Source organism: Cnephaeus nilssonii (assembly GCF_951640355.1).
Source record: "Cnephaeus nilssonii genome assembly, chromosome: 5".
Classification (NCBI taxonomy): domain Eukaryota; kingdom Metazoa; phylum Chordata; class Mammalia; order Chiroptera; family Vespertilionidae; genus Cnephaeus; species Cnephaeus nilssonii.
In genome coordinates, this window is record NC_137076.1 from 28737226 (window position 1) to 28760177 (window position 22952).

Below are 22952 nucleotides of genomic sequence, written 5' to 3' on the forward strand. Positions count from 1 at the left end.
TGGGTTCATTCGAGTGTGTATGAGCCCTGTGCCTGGGCCATCAGTCTGCAAATGCAAGCAAAGCGCCCACCATGCTCCTGGTGGCATTTCCTGCGGGCCCACTGTGTACCCTGCCAAGCAGGAGGAGGTTACACTGCATGATTTCACATCCATGTTGACACAGAGCACCTCCTGTGTGCGCCACGGGGTGCTGAGGTGCCAAGTGTAGCACCTCATAAAGTACCTACTGTGTGCATTTCATAGTTGGGCTGTGGGGGGAGGAGATATTGGAGTATCTTGTGTTTAGCAGCACCTACTATATGTTCTGTATAGAGTCCACATCCAGACATTCACAGAGAACCTACTGTGCGCTCGGGGCTTTGGGAACTCCAGTGCAGGCCTTACCAGTGCTGGGGAGGTGGCATCATTCACTCCTTTTTGCAGACGGGAGAACTGAGGCACAGGTTGGGAAAGGGGCAGGTTACCCAGGAGAGGTGGGGAATGGACCCTCTAAGGCAGCCATAGCAGGGCATGGATAGGCCACCTTGGGAAGTGAATTGTCCCTGAACCCTTATCAGGGTCTCCTGAGCGCCCACAGCTGCCTGCATGTCCCCATCACAGCCGTCCTTTGCCCCACTGTGCAGTGAGCTTATTGAGGGTGGGGCCGTCTCTGTCCAACACTGCTGTGTCCCTGGACACTTTAAATTTGTAGCAACTTGTCCATTTCTCCTCCCCAACCCTCCGCCACTCCAGGCCTCCTGCAGCATTGTGGGTAAGGGCTCATGCTCTGGACCCAAACCTTGGTTCCAGTCCCTGCTCTTTTTGACCTTGGACAATTAATCTCTATTCCTCCGCTAACCCCTTTGGAAAATGAGGGTGATGTTGGGTGGGGTGAGCAGGCAGAGCACTTAGTATACCCCAGGAGCTCAATACCTGTTAGCTATCCTGAGCACTAATGGTGGAACCAGGCTTTTTCGCCCCGGGCCAGGGGTGGGAGCAGATGGGGAGCCAGCCCCCTGCGGGAGCCCTCGGGTCTCCTTTAGGGTCTCCGCCCCTCTCCAAACGCCTCTCCTAGCTCCCAGAACCCCAGGGGCCTCCCGCGTTCCCGTCTCAGCCCTGGAGTTTTCAAACCCGCACGGGGGCAGCAGCACGGCCGGGATTGGCTGCCTGGGAGGGGCCGCCCCTCCCTCTCCCCCTCCTTCCCACCCACCCCTCCCTGTGGATCGGGTGTCTCCGGCCTGGCACGGTGGCCCCATCTGTTTCCAATCTGGGCCTGCGCTCTCCGCCCCTTCCTCAGGGTTGTGCCTAAGGTGAGGGGCCTCTGCCACTGTGTCCCCATTCATCCCCCCCAGACCCCAACCAGGGGGGCAGCCTCTTTGTGCCTGCACCCCTCCCCCACCCTCTGGGGCTTTCTGTGTATGTGGGGGCGCGGCCTCTGCCATCCAAATCAGACTGGGTGGGGCTCTTTCTGCCCCTTATCCGACCTCCAGTATTTGGGTGTGTTTGGGGAGCCCTCTGCTGTTTCGGGCTTCCAGTCCCTTCATCCGTTGCCATGGCCACGATCAGCACCTGGAAGGGGAGGGGGAGCAGGATAGGGGTTCCCTCTGTCATCAGGTTTCCAAAGGGAAGGGTGTCTCAGGGTGTTCTCTCATGCATGTGCATGTGGGGGTGCATAGTACCCTCTTGGCTTTCCGCACACAGGAACCCCTTGGAGGCTTCCAGGGCCCCCTGATGGGGCTCCCCCGCTGGTCCCCCGCCCCACTTCCGTCCGGAGCCCCACCCCCGGCCCCGCCCCCAGGCCGAGCTCTTAGGGCCGCGGCCTCTCCCTGCGCGCGCGGCGCTAGCGCTCAGAGTGGACGCCGCTCAGAGTGGACGCGGGGCCGGGGGACCGGCTGCAGCGGGGCACCCCGATCTCTGAGCCGAGCCGCGGGGTGAGTGCACCTGGGATTCTCTTCCACCTCTAGGGCCAGTCTGCGCTGGGCTTTGTTTCCCTCCCTGTCCCCCCCTCTCTAGGCTCCCGGGAGGGGAGGGGGTACTCTCGCTTTCCTCACTCACCCCCTCCCGCACGGGCCTGGCCCAGCCCAGCCCCAGGGACCGCTCTAGCCCACACTGCCTGGTGCGCCCCCATTCAGGCCTGTCCCTCTCACTTTGGAAAACTCCTGACCGTTATGCTCCGCAGGGTCCCCTCCCCCGACTGGCCCCCAGCCCTTTCTCCTCCCCCACCTCCCGGGGGCGGAGCCAGGCTGGGCAGCCTTAGCTGCCAGCCCACGGCTCTTTGCTGGGGGGCTTCTGCATCCTTCCTCGGGGACCTGGACCTTGGAGGAGGCGGCTGGACCATGGGGGTGGGGTGGGGGGATATGTGACTGAGGTCTCTGCTCTTAGTCACCCCTAAAACTCACGGAAAGTTTCTCCATCTGTCCCTGCGCCCTTCTGGCCTGTGGATCCCAGGTTGACACTGTGTCTTGTTAGGGCTTTAATAAACTGGGGGGTTAGGGCAAGCACATCAGCACCCACCTTCTCACCTCCCATTCCTGACCCCAAGCTCCATGCCTTTGTACCTCCCATTATCGGCCGACCAAACCTATGCCTCAGCAATCCCTTTTATTGCCTGGGAGTCCTGCTTCCCAAGGTTCTTCTTAGTCCTGGGCCACTCTTCAGAGGAACTTCCTGCAACTCTCCCTCCAGGGGCCCAACCCCCCCTCCCCCCCCCCCCCCCCCCGCTCCGCCATGTCCTGCCTGCCCCTCCTCGAGTCTCACTTCTACCCCTTAAGGCTCAAGTTGAACAGATGTAAGTTGCAGCTGGCGGCATGTTTGTGTTGGCCTCCCCTGCCTGCAGTGTCTCCCTCTTACCTCAGTTTCCACTTCTGCAATGGACGTGACCACAAGAATGATGTGGGTAAAGTGCCAAGTGGGGCCAGGCACGCAGTAGGCATCCAGTATCTGCCGGGGCCTTGCCACGTTCTCAGGGTGGGGAGAAGGCTCCCATCCTGGAGGATGACAGGCCCATGACGGGAGCAGAGCTGTGAGGGGAGACACAGGGTCCTGGAGAAGCCCAGAGTGGGTCCTGATCCAGCCTGGGGCGTTCAGGAGGGCTTCCTGGAGGAGGTGACAGCTCAGCTGAGACCTGATGACAAGTGTGAAGGCTGAGGTTTGATGGGGGAGGAGGAAGGATGTGCTGGGGAAAGGAACAGCATACACAAATACCCCTGTGTGAACCAGAGGCCAGTGAGGAGGGCAGTGGGGCAAGCAAGGCACTGGGGTGCAACCTGATGGAGTCAGCAGTTCTGGATTTTAATGGACGGAGATGAGACCCAGGGGAGGTTTTAGAGCAGACACAGCCACTCCCAGCTGCAGGGGTGTGGGTCAGAGCGGAGCGGAGGAAGGGTCCCGGGGTGGGGGGATCTGTGGCTTCCGCTTCAAGGATGAGTTGACAGGTGGACCACTGGGGAAGGGTGTACCTGTTAGAGGGACTCAGTTAAGAAAGGCCCAGAGGCCCCAGGCAGACCACTGCATTCTGGGAACAGTGGTAACCTTTGGGAAGGTCCCAGAACGCTGAGCAGAGGAGCTGGGGAGTCCTGGGGGGTAGGGGTGCGCCAAGATCTTGGCATCTCAAGCTCCTCTCTGAAGCCAGGGGACGTGCTGGTCTGAGCGAGCCTGGCAGCCTGGGCCCTCGGGGAGTGCAGGCTCTGGGTTCGAATGAGAACCAGTCTCAGACTTCGAACCCCAGCCCAGCCCCCTCCATGCTGGGTGAGCCTTGGCAAGCAGCAGCCCCTCTCTGCGCTTCAGTGGCCTCATCTGTCAAACAGAAGGAAGCTCAAGGAGCAGGTCAGAGGGCTTGGCACACGGGCATCTAGCTGGGTACTGATTCCCCGCTTGGGGCTGGCTCCCTGTCTGCTCGCCCTTCCGCTCCTGTTCTTGGGACAGCCCCTAATGCAAATCCATAGTCAGTTAAAGGCAGCTCCCCGCCCCAGTTCTGGGAGGGTGGTGGGGCCGGCCTAACCCTGAGCGTTTCCCAGGGGGGCGTGGAGGCCCACCCGTGACTCAGAGCTAGAGCTTGGACCCTGCTGGGCCCTTTGGGGGCACAGTTATCCAGCGAGGCCCGGCTCCTGCCCTTGGGGGACTTTGGGGCTTTGTCCTGAGGAAAGTCTCCGGCCCAGAAGGGAGGCGGTGGGGAGGGAGAAGTGTAGGGGGTGGGTGTGAGGGCGGAGAGGGGGTCCAGCACCAGGTGTCCTCGGCCCCCCTGCTAGCATCCCCAGCCTTCCCTTCCCCGGCCCGAGGCCGTGGGAAGTCTCCTGAGGGTCAGAGTTGCGCAGGATGAACCCTCAGGTGGGCAGAGAGGCCCTGGGCATCCTCAGGCCCCAGGAGACCCCGCCTCGGAGGGTGACATAGAGCCTGTGCGCTTCGCAGTCCTGGGTCATAATCACCCCTTTATGCTCCGTGCTCTGCGTGGGTACACAAGGCCGGCTCATGGATCGCGTGACCCACGCCCCGGCGCCTGGCTGGAATGGGCGCCCACGCGTCCCCCAGTAGCACAGTCTGGGGTCCCCCAGTGGCTGCCCAGCAGACTGTATGAGGCCCTGAGAGGGTCGTTCCCTTTCCTGAGATCCCAGTGGCCAAGGAAGGACAGTCATGTGATTAAATATGGGCTCTGGACCCAAGGTCCAGAGGACCCAGGACCCAGCTAGGGACCTGGGGCACATCGCTAGGGACTCCTCTGTGAGCCTCAGTTTCCTCATCTTTGAAAGGAGGGCATACCTCTTCCCCCCAAAACTGGCTGCTGGGAGCAAATGGTGGGCAGCTCAGCACCCGGCACAGAGAGAGCTCTCAGCTGACAGCAGGGCAGGACCCTCCCTGCACCCTGGGCTCCAGGTCCCGGGCTGCTCCTTTCCTTCCTCTCCAGCCCTGGCCGAGCCTCATTTGCTGCCCGTTATTTCCTACAACTCCCACGGGAGGCTGTTCCCTTCTAAACAGCCACACCATCTTCCGGGAACAGGGGATTGTGGTATCCTGCAGCCCCAGTGTGCCTGCCTCGGTTTCCCTTTCTTGACAGTGGCAGGGCTGGTGTCCCAGGCTGCTTTCCTGAAGGAGGCGCAGGGAGACTTGGCTGGCTGCCAACCTGGCCACGTCTCTTCCTGCCCAGAGCTGCCTCGGGCTCCTTGCCGTCCTGTGTTTCTGCCCTAATCTCTTCCCATCTCTCTCCTAGGCCTCTAGGTACTGCTTCTTGCTGTTTCTTGTTGGGTGACACCCACCCCCATTTCCATTCACCTTATAGTTCTTAGCCAAGTAATAACATTACCATTAAATCTGGAGGCAGAGAGATCCAGGCAAGGGAACAGCCAGTGCAAAGGTCCTGGGGCAGGACCATACCTGTTGGTTGGAGAAATAGTGAGGAGGCCATTGTGGTTGGAGCAGGTGAGCGAGTGGGGAGAGGGCAGGGAGGGGCAGGGGCAGGTCCTGCAGGACCTTATGGGTTGGGGGAGGGGAGGACTTGGGCTTTTACCCCAAGGTAAAGGCAGTGGACAGAGGAGGGATGGGATGTGATCCCGGTGCTCATAGGGGTGAGGACAGACTATGGGGGGTGAGGGTGGGAGTGCATTGGCCCAGGTGGGTGATGATGGAGCTGGACCAGGAAGAGGCAAAAGTAACAGTGGGCATATTTGGGATAGGTTTTGAAGGCAGAGCTGACAGGACTTTTTTGTATTCTCCCCAGGTCCCTTGCAAATGACCCCACCCTCGGGGACTCTTAGAAAGCAGGAGGGTCGTGGGCTTTGCAGGGTCTTAGCCTCTGTCATAGCAAGTTCCTCCAGAGTTTATGGGGGCTGAAGAGACACTTTCCCCTTTCTCTCTCGTGAGTGGTGACTGACCCTCTCCTCTCCGATTCTGTCCTGTGCTCCCACCCTCATTCCAACGTCATCATCCTAACACTGTGTCCTCTCCCTCCCCACACCAGGCTGGGTTTGAGGGAGTCGGGAGCTCATGGCCCGGCCCGCCTGTACCTGGAGTAGCCCCATCCTGCCCGGACATCAAGAAGGCATGGGCCCAGCAAGGCCGGGGCTGCAGGAGCCAGGGGGTAACTGGGAGCTGCCTTGTTTAGAAGGCGCTGCTGCCCCTGGCTCCCGTGGGCTGTGGAGAGTGGGGGAAGCAGCTGTAGCTCGGGCCTCCCCTGCACCAGGCCTTTCATGCAGGTGGCCCCTCCCTTGCCAGCTGGTTTCCTAGGTGAGGAGACTGAGCTGGAATAGGGAGGTCACTCCCCTGGGGGCCCATGGTAGGCTGGGCAGCCCTGGATTTGAGCCCCTCCGGGCTGCAGGCTTGCTGTGCTGCCTTGGTTTCCCCAGAGGCTTGCTGAGGGCCCACCCAGCTAACCAAAGTGGTCTGGGCCTGAGCCCTCTTCCCCAGATGTGGTCAAGCAGATGTGCATCTGTGGGTGGGACCAGCTGCTGTGCTCGCCCTGGCCTCAGCCGGGCCTCCACCTTCCTCATCGGCCACTTTCACTCTTAAAGGTCCCATGGCTGGGGTACAGCGTGGGGGGCTGTGCTCGTTCCAGTTTCCCCAGCTGGTTGTGTCTGAGTGTGTATTGTAGTCTGTGTACATGCCTGTCTACACGTATGTGTGGATGAGGGGATCTGGCTTTGTATGTCTGGATTATTGTCTGGCTGGGTGGAAGCGTGGTGTGCTGTGTGGCCTGTCTCTGTAGCCTGACTGTGTGCACGCATCTCAGTCTGGGGTCCGTGTGTTAAGTTGACCTTCCTGTGCACCGCAGATCTCTGACCTGATTCCATATTTATACTTCGCTGCAGCCCAACCATATACCTGTATTGCTTGCCTGACTGTGGCCCTGTGTGTGTCTCTTGTCTGGCTGTGTCTCTGATCTGACTGTGCTAGTGGTCTGACGGTGCATGTGTATTGTCTGCCCCACCGTGACCCTACGTGTGTATTTTCTCTGACTGTGTTTGTCTGAGGTCTGATTTTGTACCTGTCTGTGTTTGTGGTCTGACTGTGTGCAAGTTTTATTTGCCTGCCTGTGACCCTGTGTGAGTTTCTTGTCTGCTGTGTGTCTGTGGCCTCTGTGTGGACCTGTGCATCTCTCATCTGCCTGTGCTGGTGGCCTGGCCATGTACGCGTATTCCCTGCCCCACTGTGATGCTGTGTGTGTATTTTATCTGACTGTAAGTGTCTGAGATCTAATTTTGTGCCTGCCTGTGTCCGTGGCCTGACTATGCGCACATTTTATTTGCCTGACTTTGCGTGTGGCCCCATCTCTGTTGCCTGACTGTGCATACAGCTGTGGCTGTTTCTGGTCTCCCTGTGTGTCTGTGGTCCGACTGAGTGCCTGTCTATGGTTTGACCGGGCAGATTCCTTCTTTGAGTCTGTTCTGACTCAAAGCTTGAGGCCCCCCCTACCTCCACCCCCACCCCTCAATCCCAGCTTCCTCACCCTCTACCCTGGGTCATGACCTGCCACCACCCAGTCTCCCCTGGGGCCGCTCCATGGCTGGGCGAGGTGACCGCAGCAGGGTATTTTGGGAGCCAGATGATAGGGGCTGCCCCATCATTATGTGGCGCTCGACCCTGTGGCCATGGCCCAGACACACCCAGAGTACGGCCTGGGGTGGGTGCAGGGTTGCCCTGGCCAAAGGGCCTTATCCTTGGGTCTCTCCCTCCCCCCCCCCCCCAACCCTCTGCCCGGACTCTGGCCAAAGTGGAGACTGGGGAGGGGGCCAGCCGGGGTTCTGCTCTTGCAACAAGGGACCCTTCTGCTTTTAGAAGAGTTTAGATTCTTGTGGGAGAAACCGAATCTGAGTGATTAACATTCCATTTAATTTACAAACTAGGGTATATGTTGTGGAGGATGATCTTAGTCATTTCTGAGGCCGTGGGATGTGGAATGGGGTGGGGGGCTGACCTTGGAGGGGCAAGGAGGGTTCCAGAGGAAGTGACAACTGAGCTGAGACTTGCCATGTGTTGGGAGGGAGGGGACAGCATTTCTGGCAGAGGGCACAGCAGGGCAGAGGCTTGTAGGGGAGACAGCTCAGGCCGTGTGGCTGTCAGCAGGGGCGGCTTCCTCCGGGGGCGGCGGGAGCCACAGCAGGTGTGAAAGCCGGGCAGGACCAACAGGTGTGTGCTGGAGGATCGGACTGGTGGCCGAACGGGCCGGGCGTGGGACAGTCGGCAGTGTTAGCCGGAACCTCATCCTTCCGGAGTTCCAGGCTACGTGGGGGAGAAATTGGGTGTTCAGAGCAAATGCTAGAGCTGGTGTTTTGGTTTGGGGCTTGGCTGGAGTCAGGGCTTCTGTCCAGATTTGGGGTTCAGTCTGGTATTGGGACTCAGCTGGGTGTGGGGGCTATTGCTGTTTGGGCTGCTATAACAACACCAGAGACCGGGTGGCTTATAAACAACAGACATTTATTTCTCACCGTTCTGGGAGCTGGAAGTGCCAAGTCAAGGTGCCGGCAGGTCTGGTGTCTGGTGAGAGTCCAGTTCCTGGTTCATAGACATTGGCTTCTTGCTGTGTCCTCACAGAGTGGAAGGGGTAAGGGAGCTCTCTGGGGCCTCTGGCATCAGGGCACTAATCCCATTCAGGTGGGCTCCACCCTCAGGACCTAATCTTCACCCAAAGGCCCTGCCTCCTAATACCATCACATTGCGGGTTAGGATTCCAACATGCCTTTGGGGCAGGGACACAAACATTCCTCTGTAGTTGGGGCTCAGCACTTTCTCTCCACCCGTCACCACCCTTTGACCCTCCCCCATTGTCCTGTAATCCTGTCTTCCCCATCCTGTGACCCTTCCGCTGCCCCTTTCCTCCTGCTGCCTCCTCCAGGAAGGCCTCCCGGATTCCCCTGCTCCCCTCTCACGGCCCCTCCCTTGTCTCTGCAGACGCTGCCTCATCTGACGATTGGCTCGGCTCGAGTCCTCTCTGCGAGGGACGGGGGCCATCCCCCCCTCCAGGGTGGAGGTTGGAGGTTGCAGGTCACTGCCAAGCATGGCGCCTGCCTGGGGCCCTGGTGTGGCGTCTGTGATTGGTACCGTGGGACTCCTTGTGGTCTTGCTGGTCGGAGGCTGCGCAGCAGAAGGTAAGAGCCTGGCGCAGGGTGTGCGGGAGTTTGGGTATGCATTTATGGGTGCCTGTGGGAACACTTGTCCTCCCCAGGGCTCCTGGTTTTGCCAAGTGGAGCCTCTGTGCTCCATGAATGTTACTGAGTAAAATGGCTACTATGCACTGAGTCCTGAGAGATTCAGAGGTAAATAATAACGATGGTATTATTAAAGCAATAATAGTAACGATGATAATGTCTGCTTCCCCAGCATCAACTCTGCACCAAGCCCAGAGCTAAATACAGACTTACCTGCTTCATCTCCCTCCAGCCTCTCAAAACCCAGCATGCTAATTCTCTTACCTTCCATATTTTCCAGTGAGGGAAACCTAAGGCTCAGAGTAGGCAGGGACTTAATTGAAGTCCCTCACTCCTGAGTGAGCCAAAGAGTTACCTTCCCTTGCTGCAGGTAGAAACACCAGCACCCAGGTGGCAGACACACAGGCATCCAAACCTTTCCAGGCAGAGCCAGGGGAGGCTTCTTAGGAAAGAGAGGGCATTGGAAGTGGGGCTTTGTGGGTTTGTAGGAGTTCGCTGGTGGAAAGGGCATTCCTGGTGAAGGTGTTAACACAAGGAGGTGAGGAAAGAGGTAGGTGCAGTTTGGAGATGGACAAGGCTGCGTTTCTGGCAGTAACATGAATAGGATGAGAGTCAGTTGTGGGCCCAGCACCAAGATCTGACCCACTGTGAAGGGTCTAGAGCAGGAGTCCTCAAACTACGGCCCGCGGGCCACATGCAGGTGTTTTTGCCGTTTTGTTTTTTTACTTCAAAATAAGGTATGTGCAGTGTGCATAGGAATTTGTTCATAGTTTTTTTTAAACTATAGTCCGGGCCTCCAACGGTCTGAGGGACAGTGAACTGGCCCCCTGTTTAAAAAGTTTGAGGACCCCTGGTCTAGAGGAGGCATCACTCAGACCCATGGGGACACAGTGTCAGGCCAGAAGGGAAAGAAACGGATCTTTGATCAGGCTGGTTTTGCTGAAGACCTGCTGTGTGACCTTGGGCTAGTGACTCAGCTGCCATTTCCTCCTTGATTGAATGAGACTCATAACATTATCCCTGTCCCAGCATTCTTGTGACAAAGACACATGATAAGCCCCTGTATGCTGCCTGGCACATAGTAGGCCCACAATCCCACGTTGCCACAAGCATAGTAGTTATTGCTGCTAGGTAAGAACACCGGAGACACACAGAGCTGTCGTGTCCATTGGTGCTTTTTCTCGTCTTCACATTGTTTTTTAGTAAGTGCCTAACACATCAGATCAACCACCATAATCTGATGAGATGAATGCTGTTATCACCATCCCGGTTGTACAGATGGGGAAACTGAGGCACAGCCAGGTTACAGTACAGCCAAGAAGTGGCCGTGCTCAGATTTGAACCTGGGCTGCCTGGCCCCAGAGCCTGGGTTCCCCACCTTGGTATGAAACTGCCTCCAGTCCAAAGTCGGGGCGTGGCTGGGCTGTGAGGTGTCCAGTCCCCGCCAGGTCAGGGCCTGCGCCTTCCTGGGCTCTATTCCCTGCAGTGGGAATGGCCTCTGTTATCAGGGCACTAATTCCATTCAGGAGGGCTCCACCCTCATGACCTAATCATCACCCAACGGCCCTAAGAATTTTTAGTTTTTCATTCATTATTTAACAGGGTTTCTCCCTGTGGGCACTGCTGACATGGAGGCCTGGTCATTCTTTGGGAGGGGGGCCGTCCTGGCCACTGTGGGGGTGAGGGGGTTGAGCAGCATTCCTAGCCCCACCCACTCGATGTCAGGAGCACCCCCAATGTGACAACTACAGATGTCTGCAGACAAAAATGTCCCCTCCCCCCAGTTGAGAACCACTGATTTAACTACACTGGTTGAATAAATACGTATTTACTGCTCGCCATTTTGCTCCACTGATAATTGCCAGCCTTGGCCTTGGTGGAGCTGAGCTCATCCGCTTTTCAGGTGGGGAAACTGAGGCCACAAAGGGGCCATTGTGATGAGGGATGGAGATCACAGACTTCTAGTCCTGGGCTCGAATCCTGGCTCGATCATGTGACATGGGAGGGACTGTGTTCTCATTCACATAAGCACCTACCCTGTGTCAGGCACCGGGTTAGACACAGAAGACAAAGCAAACATCTCACCCCCTTTGGAGCAGCTAATCTGGGGAGGGAGAGAGGATGGTGGACAATGCCCAGGAGCAAGATAAGCTGGGAGATGAGGGCATGGGGGAGGGGCAGGGGGAGGTCACAGTGAGTAGGTGTCATCTGTGTAGAGGCTTAAAGGAGCTGAGGAGTGCAGCCTCACAGGTGTCTGGGGAAGTGCCCCAAGCAGAGGGAATAGCATGTGCAAAGGCCTGAGGCAGGACCCGGCCTGGTTTGTTGGAGAAACAGCCAGGAGGTCTGTGTGGCTGGAGCCGAGAGAGGAAGTGAGGGGGGGAGGGGAGGGGTAGGTTGTGCCAAGCTGTGTGGGCTTGGGGAGGACTGGGCTTTATCTCTAAGGAGGTGGAAGCCCTGGAGGGCTGTGGGTAGAGGAGGGGCAGCAGCTGACTCACTGACACCCTCTGGTGGCTCCTGTGGGGAGGACAGACCATTGTGAGCCACCTTAGGAGCTGAGGGACCAGGTGGGCGATGATGGGTGTGACCCAGGATGTCAGCACCTGGCACGTAGCAGGACCTGGCTCAGTGGGTGTTCCCTTTGTGAGCCCTTAGTTATGATTACTGGATGACTTTAGGTGTTGGTAGTGGGCTAGATTCAAACCCAGGTCTCCATCTTCAGGGCTGGGACATCTCGACCCCAGTAGGTGGGCCTGTTTAGTAGGAGCCCTGCCATCTGGGGCCCTGCAGGGGGGGCGACGGGCACCAAGATTGGCACCGCCAGCTTCAGGGATTGGCCGAGGTCCTCAGGGAGAGATTTGAGGTGGGGCTGTCGGGCTGCACAGAGCCCCGGGGGGGGGGGGGGGGGGGGCGGGCAGCCAGCGCCAGGAGGAGTGATTTCTGCTGTGGAAATGGCTCCTGGTCCAGTGGGACCTTCCCAGGATGCTCTGGGCCGGCCCAGGCCGAGTTGAAGAGGACAGTGGGTGGGTCTCTGGATCTGGCACCAGTTTCTTCTCTGCAGAATCTGAAGTGGAAAAACAGAAATCGGGCCTTTCCCAGCCTCTGTGCTGTTGGCATCACCACTCGGAACCTCAGTCTCTTCATCTAAGAAACGGGGCCTCTGGAGTGCTCTCAGTAACAATGACCCCAAGTCCCATTTATCAAGCCTGCTGTTTGCAGGGCTTGGGAGCCAGATAGGGCCGGGTTGGAATCCAAGCTCATTGCCCATCACGAGCTGGGTGACCCCAGGCAGGTCACTCACCCTTTCTGAGCCTCAGTTTTGCCCATCTGTGAGATGGGTAGTAGAATAGTGCTGAGCCCCACCAGGTCTAGCACAAAATGAGCGCTTGCTGGCACAAACTGCGGCTGTACTCAGTGCATATTTCTTGTGTCCCGGGCTCCTTTGCCAAGAAGAGGAGGGGAGAGAATGAGAGAATCCGAGCATCCACAAGGAATTTTCTAGTGGTGGATGCAGTGGGTCGAGAGCTCTCCTGGGCCGGCTGGGATCTTGGAGCCACCGGGAGAGGCCGAGAAGGCCGCTGTGGCAGGGACGGGGAGCCCAGGAGCGAGTAGGCAGCTTCACCGGGCCTGGTGTTAATGGGCTTCAAAGAGACCCATTTTCTCAGCGGTCACTGGACACAGAGAGGAGGTATGATGGGGTCCCGGAGAGTGGGCTTCCCGTACCCACCCTGCCCTGTGGCACAGAGCCGGGTATCTCAGCCCCGTGGGATCAGGGCTGTGATGGGGACATCCAGGCCGTGGTGGGGACAGAGGGGTTCTTGACCCGGCCTGCTGTAATCTGAGAAGGCTCCCGGGGTAGGTGCTGGCCCAGTTGAGGTTGGAGCTGCCAGATGAAGGGAGGAGAGGGGGAAGGGACTCCAGGGGGGTGGGAGAGCAGTGCTCCCCCTGTGTCTCCTTCCCCGGGTTGGTGGGTGTAGGGGGGTGTCCCCAGCTCTGATAAACAGCTGTGCCTCCCGCAGCTGCTCTGCCCTTCCATCCAGCGGCTCTGAGGGAGGATTTTCCCAAAAGTAAGATTCCTGACCTGGCCGCAGTGATTTTCCCCGTGACCTTGGCTGGGGACCCATATGGCCCCCGTCACCATTCCTGAGGCTCAGAGGAGGGGCAGCCAGCAGCCAGAGCCAGGGAGGCGGGCCCAGCCCAGGGCTCAGTGTGGAGCAAAACATCAAAGTCAGGCGCAAGGCCTGGAGGTGGTAGGAGCATAAGATGTCTTGGGGACAGAGAGGCCCCGGTTCAAATCCAGGTGCTCTCATTTCTGAGCTGTGCGACCTTGTGCAAGGGTGTTGACCTTTCTGAATCTGTATCGTCCCATCTGTGCAATGGGATTACCAGTCACTGCCTCAGAGGGATACACAGGAGTTGAATGAGGCCACACTTGCCACGTGCGGTGGGTCTGCCCATTTTCCAGAGAGATGGCCAGTGTAGACAGCTGTCACACCAATGGGACAGAGCCTTGAATGAGGGAGGTGAGGCAGTCAGGTCACTGATGGGCACTCTGCTTTGTTCAAGCCTCGCCTGAGCCGTCCGTGACTGGGATAAACGGCACCCGGACGTGGAACCTGACGCTTCCTTGAGCTTTTTGGTGCTTCCGAGCAGCTAGACGTTTCCAGCTGAAACCGGTGGCCTCGGCCCTCTCCGCTGATTTTGAGGGCTCAGAGGCCCAGTGTTGCTGCAGTTGGAGTTGTTCAGCCCCTTTCTGCCTCTCCTCAGACCCCAAACTTTTACTTAACAGTTTTCTTTAATTAGCTTACCTTTTTATTCAACCCTTTAAAACTTTTAAAATTTATCTTTAAATAGTTCTAAATCTAAAAAAGGTACCTCCTTCCTCCTGTGGTTTTTGTCCCTGGAGGTCGCCACTGTTTCTAAATTCTCTCTCTCTTCTCTCTCCCTCTCTCTCTTTTTCCCCTTTTCGTTTTTCTTCTCACACAAACAATAGCATTCACTGCACTTTTTTAGCCCTTTTTTTCTCATTTCATGATATGTCTTGCTGTTTTTCCCCTAATAGTTCATTTGAAAAGCGTCCTTGTTTCTTTTTTTGCAGCTGCATAGTATTCCACTTCATGCTGAGCCCAGTATTCATTTCATCACTCCCCTTTGGTTGGATGGATAGATTATTCCCCTCAGGACCTTGTACGTGCAGTCCTTGAGTCTGCTGGTAAAGATCTCAGAAGTAACTGAATTCATTTTATGAGGTACCTTGTAGTTGGACTGTGAGTGGGAATTCAGTATCCCTTTGGGCAATTCAGAGGTTACTGTGAAAAGTCAATAAAAAGGAAACAATGTTATTAAACTCTGGCTGGAAACTGCAGCCTGTCCTGGGTACAGAGTTGAGGCTTCTAAGGATGCTAAAGACATAGTGGTTCCCACGTGACACTTTCGTGGAGAGACTGTGTCCGATCATTGTGAGGGGCAAACATTGTGGGCACAGGAGCCAGCCTGGTTCACACCCCTCCTCAGCTGCTGGCTGGCTGCGTGTGTCTGAAGCGAGTGTCTTGTCTGGTCAGTGCCTCGGTTTTCTCATGTGTGAAATGGGAATTACGATGGCCTTGCCCCTCAGCACTGTCAAGAGGATTAGATGGCACTCATCTTAGATGTTACTAACCTGCTTGGTGCCTCAGTTTCCCCACATGTCTCACTAGGGGATTAGACCCAGTTATCTCCTGCCAAGTCTTTTCCAGATGAAAGACCCTTCAGGGTTTGGCTAGTCACCACTGGGGGGCCTCCAGGTGCTGAATTTGGGGACCTCAGAATCTCAGGGGTTTCCCCTTCGACCCTCCCCTGTGGCACTGAGCGGGTAAGCCCACATGAGGCTGTGTCCACATACAAGTGTGGCTGTTGATCCAGGGGGTGGTTGGTGAGGCAGGGCTGTGCAGACCCCGGGGTACCCACAGGTACCTTGAGGAGGGGGGCAATCAATGGCTGCATTTCTTCACCTTCCTCCTCCAGCCTTCCTGTTGAGCTCATGTGGTAACTCCATGGCCAGGCAGGGGGGCTGAGGGGGCATGTTTGCATGGCCCCATGAGGTCCCGGCCACTGGAGCCCCTCTTCTTCCTGCTCTCTCCCCAGAGCCCCCCAGGTTCATCAAAGAGCCCAAAGACCAGATCGGCGTGTCGGGAGGTGTGGCCTCCTTTGTGTGTCAGGCCACGGGTGACCCCAAGCCACGGGTGACCTGGAACAAGAAGGGGAAAAAAGTCAACTCGCAGCGCTTTGAGGTGAGTTGGGGGTGTGGGGAGGTAGCCTGGGGCCGGTGCCCCCAGATCGGGCCATAGCGGCTCCGTCATGGAAGATGTCACAGGATGTTCCCCAGACGTAACGTGGGCAGCCAGGGCTCAGCAAGCCTGGCTGGGCACCCTCTCCAGCGGGACCCTTCTCCCACTCGCTCCCCGCCATGTGGCCCCACCCGCCTGCTCAGTAAGGGCCCTGCCAGGCTGGCTTGCTCTGCCACCTTCATGCTGTGTGGCCTCGAGCAGGGCCTTGCCCTCTCTGAGCCTTATCTGACACACAGACTCACATCCAACACCACTGCTCACAGGAAGGAATCTGGACACATGCACATGATTAGACATGCATGTTTCCACATCCAACACACCTTCACATGGCAGTCACACATGCTTAATGTGCATGGCACACACCCATGTACACTTAACACTCTTTCCTTGTATATACCCAGGCCCAGTTTTATGCCTTTAGTGTATACACGTAGGACATCCTCACACAGGTGTGTACAGCCCCAGCTCCTCTCCCTGGACCCCTGGACCCCTGGGACCCCAGCCTGCCCTGACCTTTCTTCTCTGCCCACGGCAGACGATCGAGTTTGACGGGAGTGCGGGGGCCGTGCTGAGGATCCAGCCGCTGCGGACGCCTCGGGATGAGAACGTGTATGAGTGCGTGGCCCAGAACTCCGTTGGGGAGATCACGGTCCATGCCAAGCTCACTGTCCTCCGAGGTACTGGGTTCCCCCGTGTCGGTGGGGAGGCACGGGCCCTAGGCTTTGGGGACAAACACCAAAAACATCTGTGAAAGTCTTGCTTTGGCTTTTCTCTTTGGGAGACCTTGCTCTCTCTTCTCTAGCCCCTAATACCACCGAGCCCAGAGCCTACTGATAGGATTTAGTAAGCATTTGCAGCAAAGAGGCGTCTTCAGAGACGAGAGCCATCCCCCTTTTTTTATCTCAGTCACGCTCTTCTGATTACAAGAGGCTGACTGAACCCAAACTGGTTCAAGTAAGAGAAAGAATTCATTGGTTCATGTAATTAAAATGTATGCGTCCAGCTTCAGGTTCAGCTGGATCCAGGAGCTCATACAAGTGTTCTCAGAGCTCACTCTCTGCCTCAGGGCTTATTTTCTTCTACACGTATCCTCAGATGCCTCAGTAACTCCAGGCTTCCAAGCCCCCACCCAAAAGGGAGGGCCAAATAGCCCAGGACTGGTGCACTCTGGCCCAGCTTGCCCATGCCTGAGCCAGTGACTATGGCTGGAGGAACAGAGGACTCCGAATGGCAGAGCTCTCCCTGGAGATGAGGGTGTGTCAGTCCCTTAGACAGGCAGAAACAGCTGCCCGCCCACTTCCTCATACATTCACACGAATCCTTTGGTAACACTCCTTCAGCAGACTATTTGCTGGTCTTTCAGGTGGGCTGGGGTGGGGCACAAGAAAATTGCTTCCTCATTATAAACCAGCAGCATTCAGACAGCCTTGCCACAAATCCCTGCCCAGCTGTTCTCTACTGCCTTCTCTATTGCAAGGTGGTTTTAACCCCGGGGGGCCTGCAACCTGAGTTCAAATCCTGGCGCTGCCACTCTGAAGCTGTGTGGCCTTGCCTAAGTTAATGAACCTCTCTGGGCTGCAGTTTCCTTATCTCCAGAGTGGGATAATAATGATGCTCAGCACAAGGGATGGTTTCATGGATTAGATGAGTGGTCCTTACAAGTGAGAAGCTCATGCAGTGCTACGCAGGGAATGAACACTCGATCGAGTCTATCTGTCTGATATTGTTATTATTGTCATTGTTGTTATTCTCGTTTGAACAAGCCGGCTTGGCCACCAACCATTCTGCAGCTCTCAGGTGGGTGGGTTGCTCCTGTCCCCTGCAGGGATACCCTGGCCCTCTCTGACCTATAAGTATGAGCCACAGCCGGCAGTTAGGTTGGAGGTGGCCCACATGTGGCCCCGGGTGGTGTTCTTCCAGCGTCCTCCAGGGCACAGAGCTGTGGTCAGCTTGGAGCCCTGGGAGAAGGCATCCCATTGGCCCCAGGGCACTTTGTCCCTGACCCTGGTGTGTGACCTCTGCAGGGTCCCGCGCTCAGAAGCTCTGCTGTGACCATCTGGAAATCCTTAATAACTTTTTCACTAGAGGCCCCATCCTTTCATGTTGCATGGGTCCTGGAGCCTGTCCTGCAGGGATGGAAGGAGGAGGGAGGAGTCAGAGGCCTGGCCCGCCTTGCTCCTCCCGGCAGATATTTTTGCCCTGACCTTTCCCGGGCATAGCGGGAACAGCCTGCCTCCCCGTGCCCAGTGCCAGCCTCCATTGTAAGCTCTCAGAGAGTTAAAAGAACAAGCTGTGAATCTATTAAGTGCCCTGGGCGTCTGGGAAGGCTACGTCTCTACTCCCCGCCCCCGTCAAGGCCTCCCTGGCATCTCTGTGCTCCGGCTGCTAGAAGGACACGAGCTTGGCTGGGCACCCAGCCCGGGTGATTGACCCAGGAGCCTGGCCTCCCCGGCCCCAGGCCCCAGGCCCCACACTCCCCCCTCCCCCCCCCCACACACACACACTGAGCGTGGAACATCTGAGCTGCTGGGCCCGGCATTCCCTGCCTCTCCCTCCCTCCCTGCTATCTGATTGTGGACTCCACTCACGCCTCCCACGCCGTTGTTTTAATTAAACTCCGAGGAATAGGGCACAATGTGGTGCGTGATGAACAATTTTGTTTAATTAGGAGCTCGCAGTAACGTCAGGCGGCCGAGGCCTTCCCCGGCACCCACGTGCCTGCTCCCACCCTGGCTGGCTGCCACCCACACATGCTCACGGGGACCCCAGCAGAGCTGCATGCACATGGGAAGTGCTAACATGTGGACAGGTGTGGGTGTGGCTGTATACACGTGTGAACATGCATGCACACATATGGAAACAGGAGCACAGAGGGCTGCAGGCAGACCAGCCTCCCTCATGTACAAGCCAGCTCCGAGTGCCAAGAACTGAGGCCCTTTTGTTTGGGCATCAGCCTCTGGTGCTGTTATGGGTACTAATGAGAACCACCTTCTTGGTCGTTCAGGCTTCGGGGCCTGAAGCACCTCAGACAGGGTCCTACTGCTCCCTCAGACCCCGATAGGTCCAGGCCTGGTTTGGGGGTTTTGCAGCTGCCATCCCAGCCTCCTCCGGGCTCAGCCAGGCTTAGGTGCTAACCCCAGCCTTGCCGTGTCCTGCCTGTATGACCTGGCACAGGTGTGTGTCTGTCGGAGCTTCAGTTTCCCCTCTGAAATAGGCCTCTTCTCTGAGGAGGGCATAGGAAGGGACCTACGCAGAGCCTGGCACGTCGTTAGCGTTCAGGACTTGGGACTGGGGCCACTTGCCCTCCACGCATGGGCCGCAATCACAGCCCTCTGTTCCCCTGAGGGAATAGGGCGATGTGGCTCCCGTCGAGGGTGGCTGTGCCAAGCCTTACCCTGGATGGGGTGGCATGTGATAACTGGGCCTTTGCCCTGTTTTTCCCCTCTCTGTCCTCAGAGGACCAGTTGCCCCCTGGTTTCCCCAACATCGACATGGGCCCCCAGCTGAAGGTGGTGGAGCGGACGCGGACGGCTACGATGCTGTGTGCTGCCAGCGGCAACCCTGACCCCGAGATCACCTGGTTCAAGGACTTCCTGCCCGTGGACCCCAGTGCCAGCAATGGGCGCATCAAGCAGCTGAGATCAGGTGCGTGCAGGTGGCCAGGAGGATCTGGGAGCCACAGAGGGCATCAGGGGGAGGGCAGCATCTCCAGGGCCCAGGCCCTGTGGGCTGATGGGGGATGGAAAGGCGGAGATGGTGGGCAGCCGTGGAGGGCATCGATGATGGGGTGTGTCTTCCGAGCTGGACCAGTGGGGATATAATGGGGCACAGGCTGGCAGGGGCGATGGAGCTGTGGTAGATGATAGGAGGAGAGTTCTTTAATGCGGAGTGGGCACATCATGGGCCAGTGTTGCACAGTGAGTTCCCAGCGAGGCACAGAGGATGGTGTCTGTCTGCAGTGCCCAGCAGTGGGGACACCGAGCGGGACAGACAGGCAGAGATGATGGGAGCCATGGAAGGTGGATGGGGAGAGGCTCTTCTATGCTAAAGTAGTAGGCGTCCCCAGAGGAGAGAGAGAGGCACAGACAGGGAAGGTGGGACCGTGGAGAGCTGCAGGCATAGTGTCTCCAAGGCGGAAGCCGTAAGGAAGTTATGGACAAAGGCAGGCAGAGGACGGTGGTGGAGGTTTGTCTTTGTGGGGCACAGACAGGCAGCCTCGCCTGCTTGTGTAGGCCCTGGCTGGGCTGGGGGGCCCGGGGGCAGAGCACAAGGCCTTGGTCACCTCCGGGATGGAGCACAGTTGCCTCGGCAGAGCACCCACGTGCCCCATCTGTGAGTCCACGTGTCTGGGGGCTGTGTGTGTCTTGTGTCCGTTTTCCCCTGCTTCACGACATGTCCATGTGTTTGTCTGGGCTCCCTGTGTGATCTGGTCTGTGGCACATGCAGCCATGCCATCAGCACATGGTTCGCCTTCTCCCTGCCAGGGCAGAGCTTGTCTGTGTGCATCTCAGCCACACGTGTACCCGTGTTACAGTCCCTTCCGTGCACCCGTACCCAGGACAGTCCCCCCACGTGCACGCATCTCAGGCCACAGCCCCCTAGCACTTGTGTGTGCAGACACGGGTGGTAGGGATGTGCCCATGTGCACTCACGCATGTTTCAGTCCATTGTGAGTACACACGTTGGAACACACCTCTTTCTGCTTCCTCTCCCCTTCCCCTGAGGACTCCGCCTGGGAGCCACCCGTGCCTGAGGCCTCCCAATGGTTCTCAGTGCCCCTTACTCGCTGCCCGGCCACATCTTCCCGGGAGCCTGTCTGCCCACCCTCTGCTTTCAGTTTCCCTCCCCAGGGAAGACCCAGGCCCTGAAAAAGGGCGGACACGAAGAGCAGAATTTCTGCACCTGGGAGAGAGAGAGCCTGACCCTCCCGACCTGTCTGGAGATATCTGCAGCTTTGGGGGTTCAGCTGGGGGGATGATGGCAACCAAGGGAATCCAGTTGCTTCCCTGTTGGCTTCCACCATCGTCTCCCCAGTATAGTGAAATGATCAAGAGCATGGACCTCAGGACCTGGTGCCGGGGTCAGATGTCAGCGGTGTCCTAGAGCAGGTCCTCTTTGGGCCTCGGTCCCTGGCGTGACTGTGGGGCCCAGGACGGACCGCCTGGCCCCTAAGAGGTGCTCAGGGAACGTAAGCTGCTTTGTGAATCCTGATAAATCTGATTACTCTGACTTTCCCTCCGCACCCCGCACCCACGAGTGTACAGGCGTCTGCATAACCACCCGTTAACGATCCTGTTCTCTTTTTCTTGTCCCTCTGTTGTAAACGTTCAGAAACCTTTGGTAAGTCTCATTTCTTCACCATGTCAACAACTAACATTCCCTCTCTGTCCCCCTGTCCCTTCCCCTCAGACTAACAGCCACCGTGACAGTAACTGGGACCCACTCCGCGTGGCATGTTTACTAACCCTGCCCTCCCCAGCCAGGCAGCGGGAGCTGCAGAGAGAGGAGCCCAAAAGGGAAAGAGGAAAAAAGGCAAGGCCACACGGGGCCATTCCAACCCCAGATTGGGTGCTGAGGGGAAATCGGGAGCTTTGCATATAACAATCCACCGGCCCCATTCTGGGCCTTGACACTGCTGGAAAGGGGTGAAGGTACAGAAGTCTGGGGGCTGGGGCTGGGGCTGGAGTGAGACGGGAGTTTTCTAACTGGGCTGATCATGGGCACTGCTCATCATCCTCTTTTCCCAGCATCCAGCCCGAAACCAGTTGCTGGGCTAATTCTTACTAAGGTGAGAATGACTGGTAGCGGCCCATGATTTTTCCTTCTTATGTTTCCTTGGCTACATCTTTTTCCTCTCACTACAGTGGCCATGGTCTATTTGGGCATCTGGGAAGAAGTCCTGTTCGCTAGCCTCTAGCTTCTACCATCATCATCGATGTGTAGTGAAATAGCCCAAAGCAAGGGCTGACCTAGACTCCCAACTGCCCTAGATTCTAGTTCTCCACATTGCAGCCTTGGGCAAGTTCTCATTTCTTCTTGTAAAGAGGAGAGGGTGGCCTTGTCAGGTTGAGGATTTTTTAAGAGATAACACGGTGTTCCCAAAAAGTTCAGGTTAGGGAGCCCCCAACGTGATAGGCTGGATAGCTGAGTTCAAGGCCCGCCCCTGCCTTTGACTCATGGTGTGACAATTCCCTGGCCCCTCTGGGCCTCAGTTTGTCTGTCTGTAAAATGGGCCTGGGCCATGCAAAGGAGCTGGTGTTTTTTTTCACCCTCAACATCTCTGCCCTGGCCTTGTGGTCCCCTTGTCCTCAGCAGGGTTATGAGCTATCATCGGGGGAGTTGGGGAGATACCCCCCCCAGAAGATGAGCAGAGGGTGACACTCTAGTCCGGGACCTCCTTTTCCTGTCCCCTGAGCTGTCTCTGCCCCCGTACCCACGTGGACACACACATAGCCCTTTTTTCCTCTTTTCCTTTCGGAAGTAAAGGAGACTGCAGGGCCCTCCCTCTCCCTTTGACCCCCTTCACTCCCCTCCCCGTCTGTCCTACTTGGCCTGTCTGTAACACCTTCCCTTTGCTTTATTAATGCCCGGCCCTGGGGCACTAACCCGTCTCCCACCGTGGCTAACACGATTCCTGAGATCCCTACTGCTCCCTATCCCTCCCAAGAAGGAAAAGGGGAAGAGAGGTCATTGACCTCCCTCCCTCCACCCAGAGGGAAGGCAGCCAGCAGGCCTGGCCGGCGTAGACCTCCCTGGCGCTCGATGCCCTCCTTCCCCAGGAGTGCCTGCCCGCCTGGGGGAAGCCCTCCTGACTGACAAGCCCTCCAACCCACCCTGCTCCTGGGAGCCTTGCCTCCGCTCCTCGGCGGGGTCTGCAAGGTCCTTAGGCCCAGGCTGGCTCGGCTCATGGCCTGGCCTGACCTCCCTGGGGCCCCGGCCCCCAGGACTGCCTCCTGTCGTTCACCTGACTCTCTCTGCTTCCCTTTCAGAAAGCACTCCGATCCGAGGTAAGAGGCTCTCGACTCACCCACCCACCCACTCATGCTCTCTTGCCACCCACCCAGCCCCCAGGCTCCATGGGGGGCTGCCTCAGGCCCCCCCCTCCACATGTCTTCCCCTCGACACTCTGTCCAAAGCTCTTCCATTCTCTGTGTCTATGTTGCTGTCTGTGGCTCGAGGGCTGAGTCCGGCCATGGTGGCTCCTCAGGCCACCGGGCTGCAGGCGTGGGGCCGCCTCCTGCTCAGGCAGGGGCAGCGCCTCCCATGCCCACCCAGAGTGCGAGGAGCCAGGTTGGTGACCATGGCTCTGTACGCAGCCCTTGTCCATCTCCAGCCTCCATCTTCCCATCGGTAAAGTGAGTGTACAGAGGGGTCTCCCAGCTCCGCAGCTTTGATCTGGGGGTTCCAGCCTGAGGGATCCGGGAGACCGGCAGTCTCCAAGGTCTGACGTTGGCCCCTGGGTACTGCCCCAGAGAGCGGACTAGAATGGGCCTGGATAGGAGCCCTAGGAAAGAGT

General features: G+C 57.6%; 1 protein-coding gene across 3 annotated transcripts in view; it reads left to right on the top strand.

The window, feature by feature from the left end:
* The first annotated feature begins 1776 nt into the window (after window positions 1-1776).
* The window catches only part of PTPRS (protein tyrosine phosphatase receptor type S), a 66527-nt gene continuing 45351 nt past the window's right edge, over window positions 1777-22952 (top strand). For all 3 annotated transcript variants that reach the window (XM_079773231.1, XM_079773232.1, XM_079773233.1), the window contains exons 1-5: window positions 1777-1910; window positions 8857-9053; window positions 15234-15379; window positions 15972-16113; window positions 18893-19081. In XM_079773231.1, coding sequence (XP_079629357.1) covers window positions 8963-9053; window positions 15234-15379; window positions 15972-16113; window positions 18893-19081 — 568 coding nt within the window. In that variant the 5' untranslated portion in view covers window positions 1777-1910; window positions 8857-8962. The remainder of the gene's footprint in view (window positions 1911-8856; window positions 9054-15233; window positions 15380-15971; window positions 16114-18892; window positions 19082-22952) is intronic.